At 42.2% G+C, this 22,245-nt stretch overlaps 2 protein-coding genes and 1 non-coding gene across 3 annotated transcripts in view; all 3 read right to left on the bottom strand.

The window, feature by feature from the left end:
* LOC114903784 overlaps window positions 1–1,106 on the bottom strand; it is a 143,498-nt gene extending 142,392 nt beyond the window's left edge. The window contains exons 1-2 of the mRNA XM_029237058.1: window positions 962–1,106; window positions 646–911 (exon numbers count right to left, since the gene is read on the bottom strand). Coding sequence (XP_029092891.1) covers window positions 646–911; window positions 962–1,106 — 411 coding nt within the window. The remainder of the gene's footprint in view (window positions 1–645; window positions 912–961) is intronic.
* Window positions 1,107–1,150: 44 nt separating this feature from the next.
* TRNAN-GUU lies at window positions 1,151–1,224 on the bottom strand. The gene has a single exon. It is a non-coding gene; the product is annotated as a tRNA-Asn (tRNA).
* Window positions 1,225–17,171: 15,947 nt separating this feature from the next.
* On the bottom strand, window positions 17,172–22,028 carry LOC114903783. Its single transcript, XM_029237057.1, has 4 exons — window positions 21,884–22,028; window positions 20,974–21,324; window positions 18,622–20,906; window positions 17,172–18,329 (listed from the first exon to the last, which is right to left on the bottom strand). The coding sequence occupies exons 1-3, from the start codon at window positions 22,026–22,028 to the stop codon at window positions 19,885–19,887; spliced, it is 1,518 nt and encodes a 505-aa protein (XP_029092890.1). The 3' UTR covers window positions 17,172–18,329; window positions 18,622–19,884.
* Window positions 22,029–22,245: the final 217 nt, after the last annotated feature.

The following is a 22,245-nucleotide window of genomic DNA, read 5'->3' as shown; positions in this document are numbered from 1 at the left end:
GCTAACGTGGGGGAAAACATAAAGCAGAGCATAACTACATACTTGCAGGAATAAGACATACCACTTTTCTCCAGAACCGTCTTTCAAATTAATCTATGGGCAAGACTAATTATTATGGTGAAACTGATTACGTCACCAAGGCAGCATATATTTAGACAACAAAGTACAAGGTAACGATTTTGGAGAGTTTTGCATTTTTTGTGAAATAAATGGTAATATGCTTATAGAATGTCGAAGCAAAATATATTAGCAGTTTCACTTTAATCTTTCTCATAATTTGGGTTTTTTTTAAGTGTAACAATGATACAGTTGTAAAAAAGTTTTCTCCCTTTCTGAATATATGGGACATTTTGCAGGTTTACTCTATTCTCTATTAAATTCTAAAACTTTAGTAGAAAAAGTAAACTATAACATACAAATGCTCTTACAATAGTGTCCACACAAAGGCTTTATGACAAACATTGCTTAGTTTACCAATGCGAGGGTTAGTCTAAGTTAAAGTATGGGAATATTTGTTTACGCTGACGGGAAACAGACGAAATGCTGCACAATTCAACATTAGTTTAAAAAAAAAAAAACCAACAGATAAAAAACCTGGAGCGTTTTAAGTCAACGTACAGCTTGAACTTGACACTAAATACATACATTCAGTCGACCTCTGACATCGCAGGGGTCCTGAAGCAGAACCAGGCCAGCTCGGGCCGCGCCTGGAGACGGGGCGGCGAGTTCGAGGCCGGAACGCGGCGGCCGCCCGGCCTCTGCGCGATCTGGGCGCCGCTGCCTGACCAGCGCCCGCGGGAGCCCGGCCAGGCGGGGCTGGGAGCTGTGGGACGGGGGTTTCGGGAAAGAGCGAGGGGGAAGAGGGCCGGAGTTTAGGAACCCAGGGAGTGGAAGAGAAAGGATGCGGGGGCCTTAAGGAGCTGGACCCACACGCCTGTTCGGGGCGGCAGGAAGCGCCCACCCGGCCGCCGGGGTTGGAGGAGGGGCCCCAGCGCGCCCGGAAGCTGGAGAGCCACCCCCTGCTGGACCGCGAAGTGAGATCCGCGGTTTCTCTTCTCCGGACCCTCGAAATCCATGCCTGCGTTGCCCGGAGGCCTCAACTCCATGATTTATGCAAAACTACCGGGCACCCGCCTGTAAAAGGGGTCAGCGTCCCTGGGTGGGCTCGAACCACCAACCTTTCGGTTAACAGCCGAACGCGCTAACCGATTGCGCCACAGAGACTCTGATGTAGTGGCGTTCTCCAGCCATAACCTTTATGAAGAATAATAAAGGCAGCGTGTGACTGCTCGTTTCTTTTCTGTTCCCTGATGCCCATCATTAAAATCAGATTTTTCCACTTAACATTTCTAACCCTTTAACTCTATTTTCCACCTTTAAAGCATATTGGAAAACTATAAAATACAGCAAGATCAAGCACAATTTCAGATTGCAACGTGTATTAAAATACTGCTGTTCCCCCCCACCTCCCCACCCCTCCCATTTGGAACGTTTTGTCTCAGGGAGATAACTATTTATTATGCTTGTTTTATAGGGAAATAAAAATTTTAATCTTTAATCTTATGAGTTGAGAAATATGAAGGAAAACTTTCCTTTTATTTCAAACTTTGTCCAGTACTTTGCTCACTCATCTTCATAATTTACTTGTGTAGCATTCCCAAGATCATCTGAATTGTATTTGCCTTCTTTATTTTTATTTTCAGGTATTATTAAATACATATATGCACTTCCTATTTGTTGTGTACTAACCTATAGTACAATTACTTGTCACTAACATTTTGTTACTGGAAAAGGACATTGGGGGAAAAGCTACAGTCACATTCTTTCATCCCTGTACGCTGTAGTTCATTGCTAAATCCGCTCTTGTTTTTTCCTTGGAATTAGCCTGTACACCCACATTTGAGCCATGCCACTTAAAACGTACATTTCATGGGATATATATAACCCAATTTGAGGAAAGAGAAGTTAGAGAAGAAAAAAAGTATAATTTATGACTAACGCCTGAAAATCCCTAACACAGAAACACCTCTGGCAAACGTTACATCCCTGTAAATACCCTACATGAAAATCTTACCCTTTGTGTGAATAGTTCCTGATGCCTTTTGAGGTACTCTTCAAAACTCCAGGCACTTTTTTCTCCTATTCCCGCCTCAGAGAACTGCTAGTTTCCACTTGACAGCTCTGTACTTAAACTTTTAACAGTTACTAAATTGCTGTCCAGAATCCCTTGAGAAAGAATTCGTATCATGATTTATAGAAGTTGTATGCGACCTGCCTTAGTCCAGTCAACATTTTGAGTTCCTGTGGCTTGTTAAGACAACTTAAATTGGCTTTGGAACCAATTAGTGGAGTTCCTTGAAAGCGCTGAGATATCAAACAGCTGTGAATTCATACCAAGCTGTGTACCACTCTGGTCTCAAAAAACTTTTAGAAGTGCACTTGAAAATTTTTAATTTGAAAAAAAAAATCTAGGAAGCACTTATAAAGAATATATAATGAGTCTGATTTCGTTATATGATGCTACGTTCATACTTTATGTTTTATGTACCTGTTAATGTGAGCTAAAACTATTAGGCACTGGTTTTTCTTCTCTGAATACCAAAATGAGTATTCTCTCCTCTGCTACTGTGCTTGTGACTATTCAGTTAGAACAGACTGCAGCTAGTACCTCACCACCCCTTCATTCAATATTTACTCTGCCGCTTAGAATATTAGGAACAGTTCTGCTCATGTGACTATCTTAAGCTCCAATCTCTTTTCCTCACTTCAGTCATCATACTAACATTTTAACTTCTAAAAGAGAGAGATGTTGAGAAACAGTTGATGAGAAAAAAATAATTCAGAAAGAAATAATTAGCTCATTGCTAAAATTTTTTTTCTATGTGAGGATCATTGTTTGTTTAAAATTCAGCCCGGTTCTGTAGTTGTTAATATTTTTAAGAAAATAAATTGTTCTGTCCATGGTTCATTAGCTTTGCCTTTTGGTCTCTCCATTTGTAAATACTTCAAAAGAACATATAAATATTAAACATATTGAATGGAATATCAACATTTCACTCCAATTACGTACATCAAATGCAGCTTTTATGCAAAATGCCCATTTACAAAAATAAAAGCATGTGTTGTCATCTAAATCTTTGTGCTTGTCTCATTTTAGGCCTTAATATCTATGCCCAATTTTTAAAGACAAATTAAGCCCACTGCATTAACTTTATTATTTATTTATTTTTGGCTGCATTGGGTCTTCGTTGTGGGCTTTCTCTAGTTGCGGGGAGCAGGGACTTCTCTTCATTGTGGTGCCCAGGCTTCTCACTGTGGTGGCTTCTCTTTGTTGCGGAGCACAGGCTCTAGGCGCACGGGCTTCAGTAGTCGTGGCTCGCGGGCTCTAGAGCGCAGACTCAGTAGTTGTGGTGCACAAGCTTAGTTGCCCCACCAGCATGTGGGATCTTCCCGGAGCAGGGATAGAATCCGTGTCCCCTGCATTGGCAGGTGAATTCTTAACCAACGCATCACCAGGGAAGCCCTGGATTAACTTTAGAAACATACGTCATTTTTCCTGAAATTTCAGGGTAACCCACAACAAATGATTCTTAAAGCTTCATTAATACTTAGGTCTTTATAATTGCTAAAAGTGAAAAGGACTGGGCATCTTGCCCCCTTTTTGTATATCATACACAATGAACTGCAACTTTAAATTTTCCAAGAATGTGCCCTATCAAAGAAGCTGACCTCTGCAGATTAATGGGCCTGTATATTTTATTTCCTTCTTAGAGAGGAAAAAAAGAGAGAAGAACATCTTGCAAATGGGATCCACCTGTCTTGACATCCAAGGCAAGATGGACTACACTGATTTATAGACCTTCCTGGAAGCATGAATCCAAGGCTATCAGAAGATGTGCCTCCAGCTTCAAACCAACAGAAGAGGCAACTCACAGGATTTCCATTAACACAATTGTGCATGACCTTAATTCTTTTCAATTCCTGTATTTCAAAAGGATTGAGTTGTTAAAAATGAAAAATCCAGTTAGAATGTAAAAAGAAATCAATGAGTTAGAGAAATCATCTCAATAAATGGAAGATTGTGGCACCAGGAAATCAGTTAAAAGAGAATGGTGGGGACTTCCCTGGTGGTCCAGGGGGTAAGATTCCGCGCTCCCAATGCAGGGGACCCAGGCTCAATCCCTGGTCGCGGAGCTAGATCCTGTGTGCATGCCGCAACTAAGAGTCCACATGCTGCAACTAAAGATCCCACATGCCGCAGCTAAGACCTGGCGCAGCCAATATTAATTAATTTAAAAAAGAGAGAGAATGCTGAACCAGGAGTCTCTAAGAAGAGAAGAACTATGAGACCAATTTTCAAAACTAACTGAAGTCACATTTTAAAACTGATGTATAGTAAAGGGGAGTCAAATCCTTCCAACCAGGCTCAAGCTTAAATGATATTTCCTACTCACTAAAAGTATCATCTCATTCAAAATTGTTGACTAAGGGTCAGTTATCAATTTAGCAGGCCAGTAGCAGCATGACACAGAGCAGTATCCACAGAGCATACTTCTCCCATAGTTGACCATTAAATTGGGTCTACACATAAAATAAGAAAATTGAGACAGGTATATTAGAATATCATATCTTTTTTTCCATCATTTTAAAAATTGTGTCAGCTGGGAAATTTTGTGAAATTATTCAGACAATAATCTCCATTTTATTTTTAATTAAACAGACATGGTATATGAGAAAAGGCAAACTAAGGCAGAAATAATATACTGATATTCTATTCTAATGGGTTCAATCAAAATTATTAAAAATTATAGCTTTTTTTCTTCATGAACCTCTCTTTTGGAGGTAGAAATCATTTTCGATGGTTTTACCAAATAATCCAGAATGAAAATATTAATCATTGCTTATCTCAGTAGTGGAAAAGTATGATTTGCTAACAATATCGATGATTTCAAGTGTGTCCAGACCAATAGAATCCTTGATCCAGCTAGAAATGGTGGGGAGTGGAGGGTCTGGGAGCAGCACAGATTTCCACTTTCTTCAGTAGCATGGGAAAACTGCTCCAGGAAGACCCTATGGGTCTCTCAGAAACTTTCATGGGTTCTACCTCTCAGTCCGCCTCTTGACCACACCACCATCCATGAGGTAGCCACAGCCTTTTATTTTCCATGTGTTCGTGTTCACAGGAGCAGTTGGAGGCAAGTTTTTTGCTATCCCGTCTATACAGTGAATGCACTGACAAATTCCCAGTCCTGCCTTTCTGAACTCACCCATTAGAAATTAACAGGGCTTCCCTGGTGGCTCAGTGGTTGGGAGTCCGCCTGCCGATGCAGGGGACGCAGGTTCGTGCCCCGGTTTGGGAGGATCCCACGTGCCGCGGAGCGGCTGGGTCTGTGAGCCATGGCCGCTGAGCCTGTGCTCTGCAATGGGAGAGGCCACAACAGTGAGAGGCCCGTGTACCGCAAAAAAAAAAAAAAAAAGAATAAAGAGAATGAGCAGACGCCAAAGGGAGATTCCATTCGAACTCAGAGACCGTAGAATTAATAATAGCTGCCCGGCCTTAGTCATAGATCCTATTGGAAAATAACACATTATATTTCTTTCGCTTCCAAATTGTCGTACAGATGCTATTTAAATTTTTCAAAGATCAGTAGTTCTGTTTAAAATAAATGAAAGAAAAATAACATCTTAAATCAATCAGAGGGTATAATTTAGATGAAACCAGAGGATCCAAACCTGCGGTCATTAAGGCCAAGATGCTTTATTCAGGAGAAACACCAGTCACTGGCACAGCACTTCTTCCAGGGAGTCCCACTGAAGGCAGAGTGAAAAGTAAAACCACTGCCCCATTTCCACAATTCCAATAAAATTTCAGGTATGGGGAGTGTGTACAGACCAAAGGCCTGGGAATAGCCTCCTCCTTGCAGCTACTTCCTGTAAATGGATAGGAAACCTTGAATTAAAGTCAACCAAATCACTGAGGAGATGGTACCTGGTAAAGAGCTGGTAGTCAATGAACTGTTCACTCAATGAATAGTTAACCATAGCATCGTTAGAATTTTTGAAGGCATATAAACGTTACCTTAGGTAATTTTTTAATTAAAAAAATAAAGCAAGCTCAAGTAAATCCATATTTGAAAGGTTTGGTAGTATTACAACATGATTCATCCTAGAATATTGCAAATAACAAGTGCTCTTGTATAAAGTATGATCCCACCAAAGGATCTTCTTTAAATATGAGAGATCACGAATAAAGCACTAGCCCAGTGCCCTGTGTTTATGATGTAGAGTAAAAGTTATCTTTTCCCTGTGGCCCTTTAAGGACACTATCACTCTTCCAGCAGCCCAAGTTGAAATCCTGACATCATCGCAGGGGACACGGGTTCGAGCCTTGGTCCGGGAAGATCCCACATGCTGCAGAGCAAATAAACCCGTGCGCCACAACTACTGAGCCTGAGCTCTAGAGCCCACCAGCTACAAATACTGAGCCCGCATGCCACAACTAATGAAGCCTGCACACCTAGAGTCCATGCTGTGCAACGAGAAGCCAGTGCACTGCAACGAAGAGTAGCCCCCGCTCGCCGCAACTAGAGAAAGCCCCTGAGCAGCAACGAAGACCCAGCGCAACCAAAAATAAAAATAAATAAATAAATAAAAATTTTAAAAGATAAAGGCTTTTCTTACATTGGGTCAGTCACAAAGTCATAGATTCTACCTTTGCAACATCTCTAAACTTTGACTTTGTCTCCTCCTTTCCACTAAATACTTTTTTTAATTTTTATTTATTTATTTTTATATACTTATATATACTTATTTTTATATACATATATATATTTTTATATATTTATTTATTTTTATATACTCCTTGAGGTCAGAAATGTTATCCATCTTTATACCTCCCACAGCACTTGACTTAGTCATGCTAAATAAATGTACTGCATAATTGAAATAACAGTGAAAGTGAAAGAGCTATCTATATTCAATATTTGTTCTAAAATATTAGTGGAGTTTACAGGTTCCTAATATGAAGCTGACTAAAAAATTAGTACTAGAGATTATCAAAGGAAGCAACAGGAATCCCAAGCTGATCAAAGAAGAGACTAATAAGAATCCAAACCGACTGTCTCTAGAAAAACTTTACCATTTTTTTTAAGTTTAAAATACTGCTATTTCTAAAGGTGATTTTGGTACCGCTAAGGCTGAAGTGCTTTTCTATACTTATTCATTTAACAAACACATATATAAGACTTTGTTTCAGGCACTGTTCCAAGGCCTTTGCAAATATTTACTCATTCAAATTTTATAACAACCTTGTGAAGTAGGTTCCATTATTATCATCCCTGTTTTACAGGTAGAGAAACTAAGAAGTTAAGTAACTTACCCAAAATCACACAGCTAGTAAGTGACAGAGAGAACTCAAATCCAGGCATCCTTCTCCAGACAACTCACTTAACTGCTAGTCTATCCTGCCTCTTTTTTTTTTTTTTTTTTTAGTGCACGGTAATTCTTGAATACTGTACAATAGACATTTTTAAAAATAATTTGGAGACTTTAAAAATCTTCCACTAGTTTAAAGCTTTTTTAAACATGATTTCAGACCTAAAAGTTGCAAGAATAGTACAAAGAATTCAACCAAATTTCCCAAATGTTAGTATCTTACTACACTGATTTTATCCTTTTCTCTTTCTTTCTCTCAATATTTAATTTTTTCTGATCTGTTTAAGAGTAAATTGCAGATGTAATAGCCCCTAAATACTTTAGTGTGTTTCCTAAAGTTAAGGAATTCTATTACATAACCACAGAACAATGATCAAAATTAGGACCTTAACATTGATACGGCACTATTAGGGTTAGGACTTAATCTGTAGATCTTATTCCAGTTTCACCAGTTGTTCCAATAAGGTCCTTTATTGCAAAAGAAAATTTAAGATCATAATTTGTATGTCATTGTCCTGTCTTTCAGTTTTCTTTAATCTGTAACAGTTCCTGAGTCTGTGTCTCTTTCTGTCTCTTACATACCATAACTTGGACATTTCAGCAGAGTACAGGCCAGTTATGTTGTAAAATGTCCTCAAATGTCAGGTTTTCTGGTGTTTCCTGATGACTAGATTCAGGTTAGGTGCTTTTGCTCCCTCTAACACATTTAGTATACTGGATACTGTAACATCAATCTGAAATAATGGTAAAATGAAAAAAAAAATGAGGCTAGAAGAAGCACAGAGAGATGAGGGATGTCGATCATGAGTTTGGCAGAAACAGAACTTCTCAGGATTCCTCAACATCATATGTAGAGTCTCAACTATTTAAACAGGAATATTCTTGAAATAATAATTTAAATTTTATTTTAAAGTCCCCTAACTGTACCTCTTCTTTGTTTGTTTCAGTTATATGTTCACTGAATCACTATGACCTGACACTTCATCTCCTGAGAAATAGCCACCAGAAAGTGGAACAACCGTTGCCTATGATTTTTGGATGGGATGAAGCCCTCAGTGAATGGTCATTGAGTTTTGTGGCTCAAAAATAAAATCCTTGGGCTTCCCTGGTGGCGCAGTGGTTGAGAGTCCGCCTGCCGATGCAGGGGACGCGGGTTTGTGCCCCGGTCCGGGAAGGTCCCACATGCCGCGAAGCGGCTGGGCCCGTGAGCCATGGCTGCTGAGCCTGCTTGTCCGGAGCCTGTGCTCCACAACGGGAGAGGCCACAACAGTGAGAGGCCCGCGTACCGCAAAAAATAAATAAATAAATAAATAAAATAAAATCCTTTATCACTTGGTTATGAAGAATCAAGTCTTCCTCACCTGTTAACCTCTTGGTGAACAGATACATCTGAATTTCTGAAACTGAACTAAGACTCACATGGAGCTGCTGGGGTTTATCAGAGTTTGGACAAGTGTGCCTCTTGTCCTGGACTGGCTGCCACAAAACAGTTTGTATTAGTTGGGGCTCTTCAGAGAAACAGAACCAATAGGACATATATACATATACAGAAAGAGATTTATTCTGAAGTGTTGCCTCCTGAGGTTATGGAAGCTAAGAAGAACCACGATCTGCCATCTAGAAGCTGGAGGCCCAGTCCATGCCCAAAGGGCTGAGAACCAGGGGAACCAATGATGTAAGTCCCAGTCCTGCCCAAGAAAAGGAGCACCAAAGTCTGAGGGCGGAAGAAGAAGGATGTCCCAGTTCAAAGAGAAAGGTCCTTCCTCTGCCTTTTGCTTTAGTCAGGCCCCCAATGGATTGGATGATGCCCACCCACACTGGTGAGGGGGATCTTCTTTACTCAGTCTACTGATTCAAATGCTAATCTCCTCTAGAAACACCCTCACAGACACATCCAGAAATAATGTTTTACCAGCATTTTGGGCATCCTTTAGCCCAGTCAAGTTGACACATAAAATTAACCATCACACAGTTCTTAAGCATGACCAATAAAACATAGGGAGCAGAGATTTTTCAAAGATTTAGCACTGTCTAAATAATCACAAAAATCCTTTCAGAGATAATAGGGGATCTATGCACAATTCAACAAGGGATCTCAACAGAAACATTGTGCCAAGGGTTCCCCTTTGTCAAGACCAGGAAAGAGTTTGTGATCTGTTTACTTAGAGGGAAAAAATCCAACTTTCTTTATGAGCTAAAGAACCAAATACAACTGTCTACAGCAGTTCAAGAGAATTCTTTCCCCATCATGTGAGCTTCACCTTACTACCACATTTTTTTACCTAGGGAATGTTTTTTAAACTTTTTTTTCCTATTAAGATTGCCAGTAGGCTTCCCTGGTGGCACAGTGGTTGAGAGTCTGCCTGCCGATGCAGGGGACACGGGTTCGTGCCCCGGTCCAGGAAGATCCCACATGCCGCACAGCGGCTGGGCCCGTGAGCCATGGCCACTGAGCCTGCACGTCCGGAGCCTGTGCTCCGCAGCGGGAGAGGCCACAACAGTGAGATGCCGGCGTACCGCAAAAAAAAAAAAAAAAAAAAAAGATTGCCAGTAACAGAAATACAAAGACTAAAATTGAATCAACAGATTCTATTGCCTGAGTGAGAGATTTTTCACTTCTGAGAATTCTTACATTTAGAATAGAGACATTTAAAATCGTTTGTCTAAGTTCACAAGGCATAACAAATACATATTTCTTTAAAATTAATAATTTGAAGGCTTTTGCTTGAAGTTGTACACTAGGTTTTAAATTAACATTAAGCATTCTAACAATAAAAAACTGAAGGTCTCAGTTCATAAGTGACTTTTTAACTGCTTCATAGAATACACAGAGAAATTGCCAAAGCCCATATCATCAATGTAAAAGTAGAATTATATAAAAGGTTCATGCAGGTGAGCATTTAAATTTAGATTTATGCATATAATTTAGTTATTTTAGATGGGAGACTTTGATGCAAAGGCTTCTTTTTCATTAAGGTATGAAAGAAAATCCAAACTGACAAATCTCTTGAATTACCAAGTAATTTGAGAATAAGACTGTCTTCAATGTAATTCACTTTACAGTTCTGGAATTGCAGTTGCGGTACTGGCATGAGGATAGACATAGAGATCATGGAATAGAATTGAAAGCCCAGATACCTGTAACCAACTGATTCTCAACAAGTGTGCCAAGGCAATTCAACAGGGAAAGAACAGTCTTCAACAAATGGTTCTGGGACAACAACGTATCCACACGCAAAAGAATGAAGTTGGATCCCTAACTCACGCCATATACAAAAATTAACTCAAAATGGATCAAAGACCTAAATGTAAGAACTAAAATCATAAAACTACTAGAAAAAACCATAGGCCTTAATTTTCATGACCTTGGATTGGGCAACAATTTCTTAAAAAAAAAAATACAAGCACAAGTAAAAAAAGAAAAAAATAGATAAATTGGATGTCATCAAAATTGAAAACTTTTGTGCTTTAAAGTTCCCTGTCAAGAAAATGAGGGGGAAAAAACCCCACAGAATGAGAGAAAATATTTGCAAATTATATATCAGATAAGAGTCTAACATCCAGAATATATCAATATAAAAACTCTTACACTGCAATAATGAAAAGAAAAATAACCCAATTTAAAAATGGGCAAAGGATTTGTAGACATACCTTGGAAGAAGATATACAAATGGCCAACAGACACATGAAAAACTGCTCAATATCATTAGTCATTAGGGAAATGTAAATCAAAGCACAATGAGATATCACTTCACATCTGCAAGGATGCAATAATAAAAAAAGATGGACAATAACAAGTGTCGACCAAGAGGTGCAGAAACTGGAACACTTCTACATTGCTGGTGAGAACGTAGAGTGATACTGCTACTTTGGAAAACAGTTTGATGGGTCCTCAAAATGTTAAACATAGGGCTTCCCTGGTGGCGCAGTGGTTGAGAGTCCGCCTGCCAATGCAGGGGACACGGGTTCATGCCCTGGTCTGGGAAGATCCCACATGCCATGGAGGGGCTAGGCCCCTGAGCCATGGCCACTGAGCCTGCGCGTCTGGAGCCTGTGCTCCGCAACGGGAGAGGCCACAACAGTGAGAGGCCTGCGTACCGCAAAAAACAAACAGAATGTTAAACATAGAGTCACCATGTGACCCAGCAATTTTACTCCTAAGCAGTTGAAAACATAGGGCCACACAAAAACTCACACAATAATGTGCACAGCAGCATTATTCACAATAGCTCAAGATGGAAACAACCTAATCCATTAACTGATGATTTGACAAGCAAAATGTGCTATGTCCAATTCATGGAATATGATTTAACCATAAAAAGGAATAAAGTATTGACACATGCTATGAGATGAATGAACCTTGAAAACTTCATGCTGTTTTTTGTTTTTTGTTTCGTTTTGATTTGTTTTTTCATGCAAAGGTAAAGAAGCCAGACTCAAAGACCACATATTGTATGGTTCCATTTGTATGAAATGTCCAGAATAAGCAAATCTACAGAGAAAGCAGAAGCCAAGGACTGGAGAATGGGGGATTGGAGGATGACTGCTAATGGGCATGGGGTTTCTCTGAGGAATGATTAAAATATTCTGGGATTAGATAGTGATGATGGTTGCACACTCTGTAAATACCCTTAATTGTACACTTTAAAGGAGTGAATTTTATGGTATGCGAATTATATCTCAATTAAAATAAATAAAAACAGGAAACATAACTGTGCCTTTGAATTGTTTACTAGTGTAGAAATGAAGGCACAGAGAATTAGCAAAATTGCCCAAAGTTAGCAGTGGAACCTGCACTCTGATTTGCAAATCTGTGTATTCTAATCTACTGTTCACTGTGACTAGCGGGGTCTAACCCAACTCCCATGTTGAAACTGTCACCTGGTTTCCGGTTAATTACTGAAATTTGATGACAAATCTGGCAGGAAACATTTCCTTACCTACTCACTCTGTAAAATGCAGTGGCTTGATATCTAAATCTACCTCTGTATTATCAGTTTATTTAGGATCAAATTTTAAATCAGTACACAGTGACTGAAAACCTTGCACATGCCCAGTCCCATGCACGTTTCTGGAAATGCAGAACTCAAGGTCAGAAAGTCAGGGAATTAGAGATATAGATTGAGAAATCAAGTGTCTGGTGGTGCTGGTTTAAGTCCTAAGATGGGAGGAAATTGCTGGGGAAGAGCAAGCAGAGAAGAGAGGAACTAGAATGGAACCCAGGGAACAGATGTTTCAGAGCCGTCAGAGATCAGCCTGCCAGTGACAGGCACTGATAAGAAGTGGTTAGTGAATGATAGAGGCAGGAGAAAGCTACCCTACCTGATAGGAAACCTTGTATCTTATCACATTACATTGTTATTATCTGTTTACATGACTGTCTCCCTTGCTGTTCCCTGAGCTCCTTGGGTTTCTGCCTCCCTTTACTGCAGAAAAGTATTTCAATAAGTCACCAAGACCCTCCAAATTGTCAGGCTCCATGGACTTTCACCACTCCTTCTTACTTTATCACTGTATTGTATTTGATACGGTAAACAGACCATTACCTTATTTTTTCTTAAAATGTGGGCATAAAAATGGTGCTCCTCTCCTGGGGGCCCAGAATGGGCGGCTCCTTGGACATAAGGCTGAGTTGGTGCTGCAGAGAACCCTCCTTGGATGTGTGCCATTCACCTCTCCCAAGCCCCTCACCCTCCCAACTCCACCGTCTCCACTGCAGCACGAAGATCAGTCAGAGTTCTTTGTGATGCTGCCCCTATGAAGCTCTACCCAGGGGATCCCACCACAGGAAACAGTTAGACCCAGACGTCCATAGAACAGAATGGTAAGAGTAGAGTCCTGGCTTCATCCAAACACACTGGCTTGTACAAGCTTCGTGACCCCTCTCCTGGTCCTATCCCCTTTGCAGGAGCCTCTTCCTCCGTTGACTGTCTAAACACTGGCATGCTTCCTCCCTAATCTCATGGTGCCAACCCCAATCTCTATATAAACAACTTATCAATTTACATTTCTCTTCCAGATCTGCTCCTGAGGTCCAACACCATATATCCATCTTGTCCTTAAGAAACCTCTCAAATTCAACATGCCAAGAAAAGGAACTCTTTCTCCCAAGACATGTTTTTCCTACATTTCTATTATCATGTACCCTTTAACCCAACCTGCAATCTAGGAATCATCCTATCTCTTTCCCTCTCCCCAAACCGATTGATAAGGTAATCCTATCCATTCTACCTCCACATGGTATCTTAGATCCAACAGCATTCTCATTAGTGTGCCACACGTTACAGCCTAATCACTGCTTCCGTAAACTGATACCATTAACTCCCTACCTCCCATCGTGCCTTTACTCCATACAAGCCTCCAATTCACTGAAAGAGTGATCTTTCGAAAACACAAAACTGAATATTTAATTTACTAAATGAAAAAGTTTCAATAACCTATACCATGGTTCCCACACTATGCACAAGTCACCCTTGGGCACCACAGTGAACTCAGGTTTGCTGTAGGCTATTTAATTTTTTTGAGGGAAACGCAGCAACATCTATCAGACACCACACAAACTACCACTATTATGGCATTTGGAACGAACTACTCAATGAATGGAACTGTTATTTCTCTTGGCCTAGGGCATCATGAAAAAATTAGAGAGACACTAAGGGTGCAGTGAACTGAGAAAGTTTGGGTACCTATGACCTACCAAATGTCTTCAAACCCTCTAGCATGACATAAACTGGTATCCACCTCTCCAGCTTCATCTCTCTCATCACGCCTTGTCTTCTTCCCTAGTCCTACTCTTCAATCCAGCAGACAAACTTGCATCTCTCCAGACAAGTCCTTTCTGCCATCCTGAGTGGTCAGACTCTGGCTCTAAGAGAGTAGAGACATGGTCTACCCAGGGTTTAGGGGTGAGACCGGATACCCTTAAGAGAACACAAGATGAAGTAAACAAACCAAGGAAGTCACTCCACAACCCCTACACTGGGTGGATTCTGTATGAGTTGGATAATCTGAAGTTAAAAAAAAAAATTGGTTGACTATTCTTCAGAATTTCACATGTATTTGTCAGGCCAAGGAAAGGGGAGAGACCAGCCCCGTGGTCCTCATCTTCTCCCCCTTTTCTATAGAGGTCTGTATTTTTCTAGGGCAGAAGGCAAAGAGGCAACCAACAAAGCAACAGTAAGACTGTCTTTGTTAATGGCCGTACCACCCCTTCCTTCCCTGAAAAGGGGCCTAGCACCTGAGTTATATAAATGACTGCTCTTTTCTCTGTGCCCCACTTTATCTCATTTTATCACAGCACCTCTAATATTTTTGCACTTACCTGTTCACCTGTCTTCTCCGCTTGACTATAAACTTGTGGAGGGCCAAGACTATGCCTGATTTGGTTCTGTATTCTCTTCACCTAGCAGAGTGCCTGATACATAGTAAGTGAAGAATGGATAGTTGATGAATAAATTTCAAAGAGGGTGTGGGTGAGCCCCACAAGAAGCTCAAGCAAGTTAGAAAATAAAGTGTCCATTAGACTAAAAAGTCCAAAAGTCACTGATGATAGCAGTTAAAGACGTTTCTAGAGAGTGACAGGGACAAACTGGTTTGCACATGCTGAGGTGCAAACTAGGAGACGTGGCAGTGCTTACTAAGTAAAAACCACTCCCGCATTTCCTCCTTGCTATACAGAACTTCAGTTTTCTTTAGGCATCGAGAAGATTCCCTTTGATGTGGAAACACGGGCCCAGTTCCTAAACTATATCAAAATTCTGACTGATGAGATGTAAGAGGAAATCCTTTGGTGGGGTGTTTTTGGAAAATATTTTACCTCCTCTACAAGGCTAAGGCTGCTGAAGAATAAACTTTCTGCCTGCCTTCCCACCTTTGCACCCATGGTGAAGATGTGATACTTGAAGTGTAGCAGCCATTCTACAACCATGAGGTAAAGGTCAAGCGAATTTCAGAGCTGTGACATCACTGAACCCCTGAGAAAATATTAGCAACTCTTTACCTACGGACTTCTTGTCACGTTAAAAACAAAAACAACAACAAAAAACAACAAAAAAAAACAACCTTCTGTTTCAGCTGGGTTTTCTATTACATTCTAATCTATACAGGAAGAAAGAAAAGAGAGACAAGTGAGTATAGACCCCTCTTTTTAATAAACATAGTACAAATAATACAGATTAGCAGCTAAAAGACAGTTTTTTTCAGTTGTCTTTGGAAATGAGGCTGGAAATGCAAGTGTAATGAGGGTACAGGGGCCTCTAATGCCAGAGAAGAGACTTGGACTGTAATTCTGTTGGCATTAGGGAGTCATAAAAGGTTTCTGAGTAAAGTTTTAGAACTTCCAGAAGGTTACTTTGGCATAATTAGCAGGATCCATATGTGCCCAAAGAGTAATGCATCTCATGGTACTTTCATCTGACATGATTGTATTGGCATCGCCCACCAACGCATATGGCAGGAGTTCATACAATGTGGGAACGCCCCTCACTCAGCTCACACATGAGTAAGCGAAACAATACCCATGTTGCTTCTCCATGCTCGTTGGCCTAATACTAACAAACATAAAGCCTCAAAGCAAATGAAATATTACATCATTTCAGTGCTGCCATAATATGAATAGTCCCTGGGAAAGTTACAAGCAAACAAAACTTCTGTTAATGAAAAGTAGCAATGGTAGAAATATACATTGTATGAACTCCTGCCATGTAGAATGAGAACATGAGACCACATATATACTTCCAAAATACCAATTCCTGATATTCAATCTGCACCAAAAAAATTAGACGTGCCAAAATAACATCTTGCATGCTAGGCCTGAGACTGATTTTTCAAAAGTGTTTCTATAATGGTGTGGAAGGTTTTTAATTTACTTCCTTTTAAAACCATTTTTAATGATTACATCATATAAGAATAAATGCTCTTATGCTTATTCATAGTTTCAAACATGTTTCCCTCTTCTCACTAAATGTACTCAGAAAACAAATAAGCTTACAACAGAGAAACACCAAACTAGGGAAATCTCTGTGATGTGAACATCATATAACAAACACAGTAGAGGAAAAATACTAAGGAATGGTGTTTACTTTGTCATCATATATGTGAACACCATCCTACAAAGATTATTACTAAGAAAAAGAAAAGTGTCATTGTTTGTCTTTTGCACTAGGAATTGATGTTAGAGATTTTTTTTTAAATAAATTTATTTATTTATTTTTGGCTGTGTTGGGTCTTTGCTGCTGCGCTACGCACAGGCTTTCTCTAGTTGCACAAGCGGGGGCTACTCCTCGTTGTGGTGCGCGGGCTTCTCACTGCAGTGGCTTCTCTTGTTGCGGAGCCCAGGCTCTAGCCCAGGCTCTACTTCAGTAGCTGTGGCACACGGGCTTAGTTGCTCTGCAGCATGTGGGATCTTCCCAGACCAGGGATCGAACCCATGCCCCCTGCATTGGCAGGCAGATGCTTAACCACTGCACCACCAGGGAAGTTCCAAAGATTTTAAAATAAATTATAACAATATTTTTTAATACATTTATTTATTACTTACTTATTTTTCTCTGCGTTGGGTCTTTGTTGCTCCTCGCGGGCTTTCTTTTTTTTTTGTTTTAGCTGCAGCGAGCAGGGGCTACTCTTCATTGCTGTGCGCAGGCCTCTCATTGCGGTGGCTTCTCTTGTTGTGGAGCACGGACTCTAGGTGCACGGGCTTCAGTAGTTGTGACTCGCGGGTTCTAGAGCGCAGGCTCAGTAGTTGTGGCACACGGGCTTAGTTGCTACGCGGCATGTGGGATCTTCCCAGACCAGGGCTCAAACCCGTGTCCCCTGCATTGGCAGGCGGATTCTTAACCACTGCACCACCAGGGAAGTCCAATTATAATAATCTTATGATAAAGTACAAACAACAAAAAGGTTAACATCCTGCCATAGGTGGCTCTGATCTTTTTATAAAGAATTGATACCCCCTTTGGATTCCTTCCTATTCCCCTCCTTCCTTTTCTCCAAAAGGAAATCACTTTTGAAGTCAATATATATCCTTCCTGGTAATAGCACTATACTTTTACTTCACATGTGTATATCCGTATCCTTTACTTACATGATTATTCATGTGTAAATTATTGAATTCTTTATATGCTATTTACACATTCTTAATATTAATCCTTTGTCAAGTTCATGTCTTGGAAATATTGTCTCCATTTGTCCTTTTATGTCTTTTGTCATATATATATGATTTATTTTAACATAATTCAATTTATCCTTTCCTCTATGGATTGTGCATTTTAATGTTTTAAGAAATCCTTCCCTACACCAAGGTCATAAAGATATTCTCCTGTATTTCCTTCCAATATTTTTAAAGTTTTGTTTTTCTTTAGGTTTTTGGTCTATCTGAAATTTAATTTGTGTGTAGAGTAAGGTAGGGATCTAATTTTATTTTTGTCCATATGAATGTTTGTTTTTAAATGAGAAAAAATAAAGAAGGAATTAATCCCTCCTTACAAACTAAACTCTTCAACATCAGATACCATGTCTGATTTATACCCTTCTCCCCAATACACTGCCTCGATGGGCTTTGAACATTACTAGTACTATATATCTAGATATCTAAATATATGATACTTTTTTCTAGCCCCACTTGCTTATATACAAAGTTGTCCATCTAGAATAAACTGAGTTGTGCCTTAATTTATCTCCTTTGAGCAGGAAATAACATCTTAATAGTATTAACTTGGTATTAAGTACTGAATCATTCCAATGAAAATGAAGGGTAATAATAACTTTCTAACTTTGCCTATTTTTAGAAATCTTGTCTGGAAAAAAGAAAATCTACCTACCCTTCCAGTGAGACTCATTTTATTTGTTCATCTACCAGGAGAAAAGCATAACAAAGCAGCAGGAGCCTGGATTAAAACCTATTTTTAAAAGACATAAAGTCAACTATTTGAGTCAGAGAAAAACACATGCAAAACTCAATTTGATAAACATATCATGAGGATAGCAATTCACAGATTTAGGCTCTTAATAAGGCCTAGTTCCATTGGTTTAGTTCTTGCAAGACCTACTTCCTTTCTCCTTTCTTTCATAAAGAAATAGTCTGAAAGTAAGATATGAACATAACCTAACTTTAATCAAAGCAATAAATGAAAACCAAGGAAGGTAATTTTTAAAAAGAACCATTCTAAGATTCTTTCAAAGAATACTAACCTGACACATTTTTTTAAAAGATTCTCCTTGTAAAAGTTTGAAATCTTTTCAAATAATTCCAAGAGCATTAGAATCACATACGGGAGGAGCACTTGTATTTTCTTCTGGAGGATATGGTTCTGACAGACCTCTAGAGGAGGTGAAACTGGCCAGAAGATTTGGGAATAAAGTGAAGTGTAGTTGGTAATAAATATACTGGGAAGCAAAATCAGTTTATTTTCAAATATTGTACGGAGACTAACCTCTCTACCATGACCAAAAGACGAACTCAGGTCAGAAAATGATGTCACTGCTTTAAGATTTGTATTGACTGAAGCTCTTCACTTGAAATAGCTTCTATCAGCTGGTTCTTTAACAGAACCAAGGCAAATTCTGCCCAACTCCCCCTTAGCCTCCCCCCCCAAAAAAGCAAAAACAAACCCCGACACTCTCTACTACTAAGATAGAGCACAATCAGGAAATATCACCTTCTGCTCTTTTAACGTAGCAACATATTTCCCACTGTTTCACTGAAGAGCGCTTAGAGACCTTGAACCTCAAAATCATAATGCGTCAAGAGAAACTATCCGAGAACCACAATTGGGGGGTGTTAGGTATTCAAAAGCATCGGTCTCTTTTGAAAGAGTTCACCCTCTTTTTTTAAAGGATCAAAGTCAACTATGAGTGTAAAAGAAAAAGTCATTTTCAAAAAAGTCTGGCCTTAAAAACATAAGTATCTTAGTGCTTGGGGTTCCCTCTGCTCAAAAGAAAACAAGAAAAAGTGATTAATATTGCTGTCTTCTCTGCACGCTTCTCTTAAAATGGTCTTTGGAAGTCCCTTGGGAAAATGAGATCCACCTATCCAAAGTATGCCACGCTCACGATCACTGCAAAAACGATATTCTAAGCTTAAAAAATATAAAAAGGTATTCACTTCTGCGTAAGCCCTGAGCCGCCTCCTGGGCGGTGACGCCTGGCTGGTGGGACGGCGCCGCGCGAGTCCGGGCGCAGAGCCGCGGGGAACGAGGGCGCAGGGTGAGCGCACGACTAATTAAAGGAGCTGTTTGGGTTCTAAATAAAACCTGTCTCTACCAAACCCACTCGCTACCTAGCCTCACCGTCCCTACCACCCCCGCTCCCCGACACGCAGAAAACATCAAGTGAGACGGGCGGGGGAGCGCGAGCCCAGAAAGGGAACTGAGAAGAGAAGCGCCTGTGACACAAAATGGAGAAGGAGGAACCGAGAGGGGAAAGGAAAGAAGGAAAAGCGGGGGAAGGAGGTTGTTAATCAGAAAAGCAAAGGGGCGATGGGGTAGAGATTACAGGGAGGAGAGCCGAGGAGGGGGGCGTTGAAGGACTAGAAACACAAAGTAGACCAAGTAAGAGACAGAGAAAAGAAAGACGTCCTAGAGGCCGAGGCTCCATTTTCAGCAGCGCCATTTCGCTTTTCCTTTCGCCGCGTTTTGTTTGGTTTTGTTTGCAGCCGGTGGACGGGCGCCAGCGCAATTCTGCAGCTTCAGCAGCTTTGGTCCGACAGATGGGGAGGGACGCAGGGCCCGGGCGCTGGCGCGGCCCCCTCCCCGTCCTGGACGTTCCGCGCATCTCCCGCCCGCGCTGCTCCTGGCGGCAAGGCGGCCTCCCCCTCGGTCCCCGGCCCGTAGGGGAGACGGCCCCGGGGCCCGCGGCGACACCCCCGGGGCAGGCACATAGAGCCCTCCAATTCGCCCGCGGCGTTGGTGGTGGGCGCGTGCCGCAAAGGGATGGAGGAATCGAGAAGCGTCGAGGAAAGAAAACGAAAAAGACAAACTGTACCCGAGGGGAGGAGGGGAGGGCGCACGCTGGGCGGGGGAGGGAGGCCCGAAAATAGACCTTTCCCGGGTAACTGGGGGCCCGGCCCGCCTTCGGCCCCGAAGTGAGCGGCCCGCAGAGCACCTCCACCTGCGCCCGGCGGCGGGAGTGGCGCGGCCCCGTTCGCGCACTCGCGCCCGGGCTGCGTCCCCGGCCAACCCGGAGCCCTGCTGCCCGAAGCGGCGCCGGGCCCAGGCCTCCAGGCCTCTCCCGGGCGCAGCCGGAAGAACGGCCAAGGTCGGGCTCGGCCGGGAACCTCAGGCGGGCCCGGAGGGAAAGACGGGCCAGCGCCAGCCTCGGGGCGCCCGTCTGAGAGGCGGCACGGGACGCCGGTCTGCGGGGTGCGAGTCCCAGGGATTTACGGTGCGGGCGGTGTCTCGAAGCTCCTTCGGGGTTAAATTCTGGAGCAATGGGAGGCGGTTCAGGAAACAGAAAATCAGGTTTTCTCACCCCCGACCCTCAAGTGATGGTTTCCGTCGACTGAGTGTCCGTTGTAAGTGTCCAACGCGCCCTGGGTACATTTACTTCGTACTCCTCTCCTTTTTTTCTTCACTTGCACTTGACATTGTCTTTCGCTCCAAGTGACGTCCTTGCCGGCGCTAGAGGAGCCCCCGGCTCCCCGGAGCCCGCACCCCACCGCTAGGTCCGCGGCACTCGCCGCCCCCGAGCCTCTAGGGACGAGTCGTGGGGAGACGCCGGGCAGGAAGTCCGTGCGTCGGGGGCTGCAGCCGGTCTCGGCCCAGCTCCCCGCGCGGACCCGTGCAAGGGCGGCCGCGGCCAAGGAGGCACAGCGGCCAGACCCGCCGTCGGGTTCCGCGCCGTGCTGCGCGGCGAGCCAGCACAGCCGCCTCCTGCCTCCAGGGCCCTCCTTCCTTCCTGGTGCAGAGATGTGGTGGCTTGAGGCTGGAAGCCAGGGCTTATACAGGCCGGTGCAGCGGAGCCCGTAAAGGTGTGGACTTGGGATCACCGCAGTGGTAACCGAACCCCGCAATGTCCCGGGGCGTTTCGGTCAGCGCTTCCTTGGCTTTGCACCTAGAAAAGAAACGTCTTCAGTCCTGTGCGCCCCGGCTCACTGCGTCCTCCTTTCGTGGTCAACTCTAACAACACAGCACTGTGCGTGCCACCGGCCCCTGGAGTGCTCGGATAACTCTGACCCCGCAGTAAATCAGACGCGCCACCCAAACTTGGCGCCTTCGAAAATCTTCCCGTGCGGGCGGCGGGGTCCTGGAATCCACTCGCTCCGCCAGCCACGCACGCGCAGGCCCACCTGCCGCTCTGCCTTGGACCTCGTAACTCGGCTCTTCTATCGCCACTACTACATTAATCGGCCTTTAAATTTTGAAATAACATTTAGGTTATTTCCAACAGTTGCTCCTTTATATAAATAGTTTTTCAGATTACAGATCTCCACAAGGAAAACATGTCTTTCTCAAACGGGGGGGCGGGGGGGAACCACCCAGTTTCTTGTATTCTTCAGTTAGAAAAGTTGCATTAAAATGCAGATTTCGAATTACTTCAGGGTTAAACTCTTTTCCCAAAGAGAAAGCTCGATGGCTAACCTCAAACTTTAATCTTGACATCTTTAGTTATGGTGATCTCCTTGTTTTTTGTGATTTTGAAACACAAGGAGATCGATGCTAAAGTCAAAAATTCAAATTCAGAGGGCTGTCTATGATGGTTTTAGAATATTCCACAAAATTAAGAAGTAAAGAATATTAACAAGCTATAAGGCCTAGTTCACGAATAACACTGCAGCTTCGGTTCTGAAACAGATAAAAAGGACCGCAGGAGATTTTA

This window comes from Monodon monoceros, unplaced genomic scaffold (assembly GCF_005190385.1).
Source record: "Monodon monoceros isolate NGI ecotype Baffin Bay Population unplaced genomic scaffold, NGI_Narwhal_1 Super_Scaffold_21, whole genome shotgun sequence".
NCBI classification, from domain to species: Eukaryota; Metazoa; Chordata; class Mammalia; order Artiodactyla; family Monodontidae; genus Monodon; species Monodon monoceros.
This window is presented reverse-complemented; position numbering and strand designations above follow the sequence as displayed.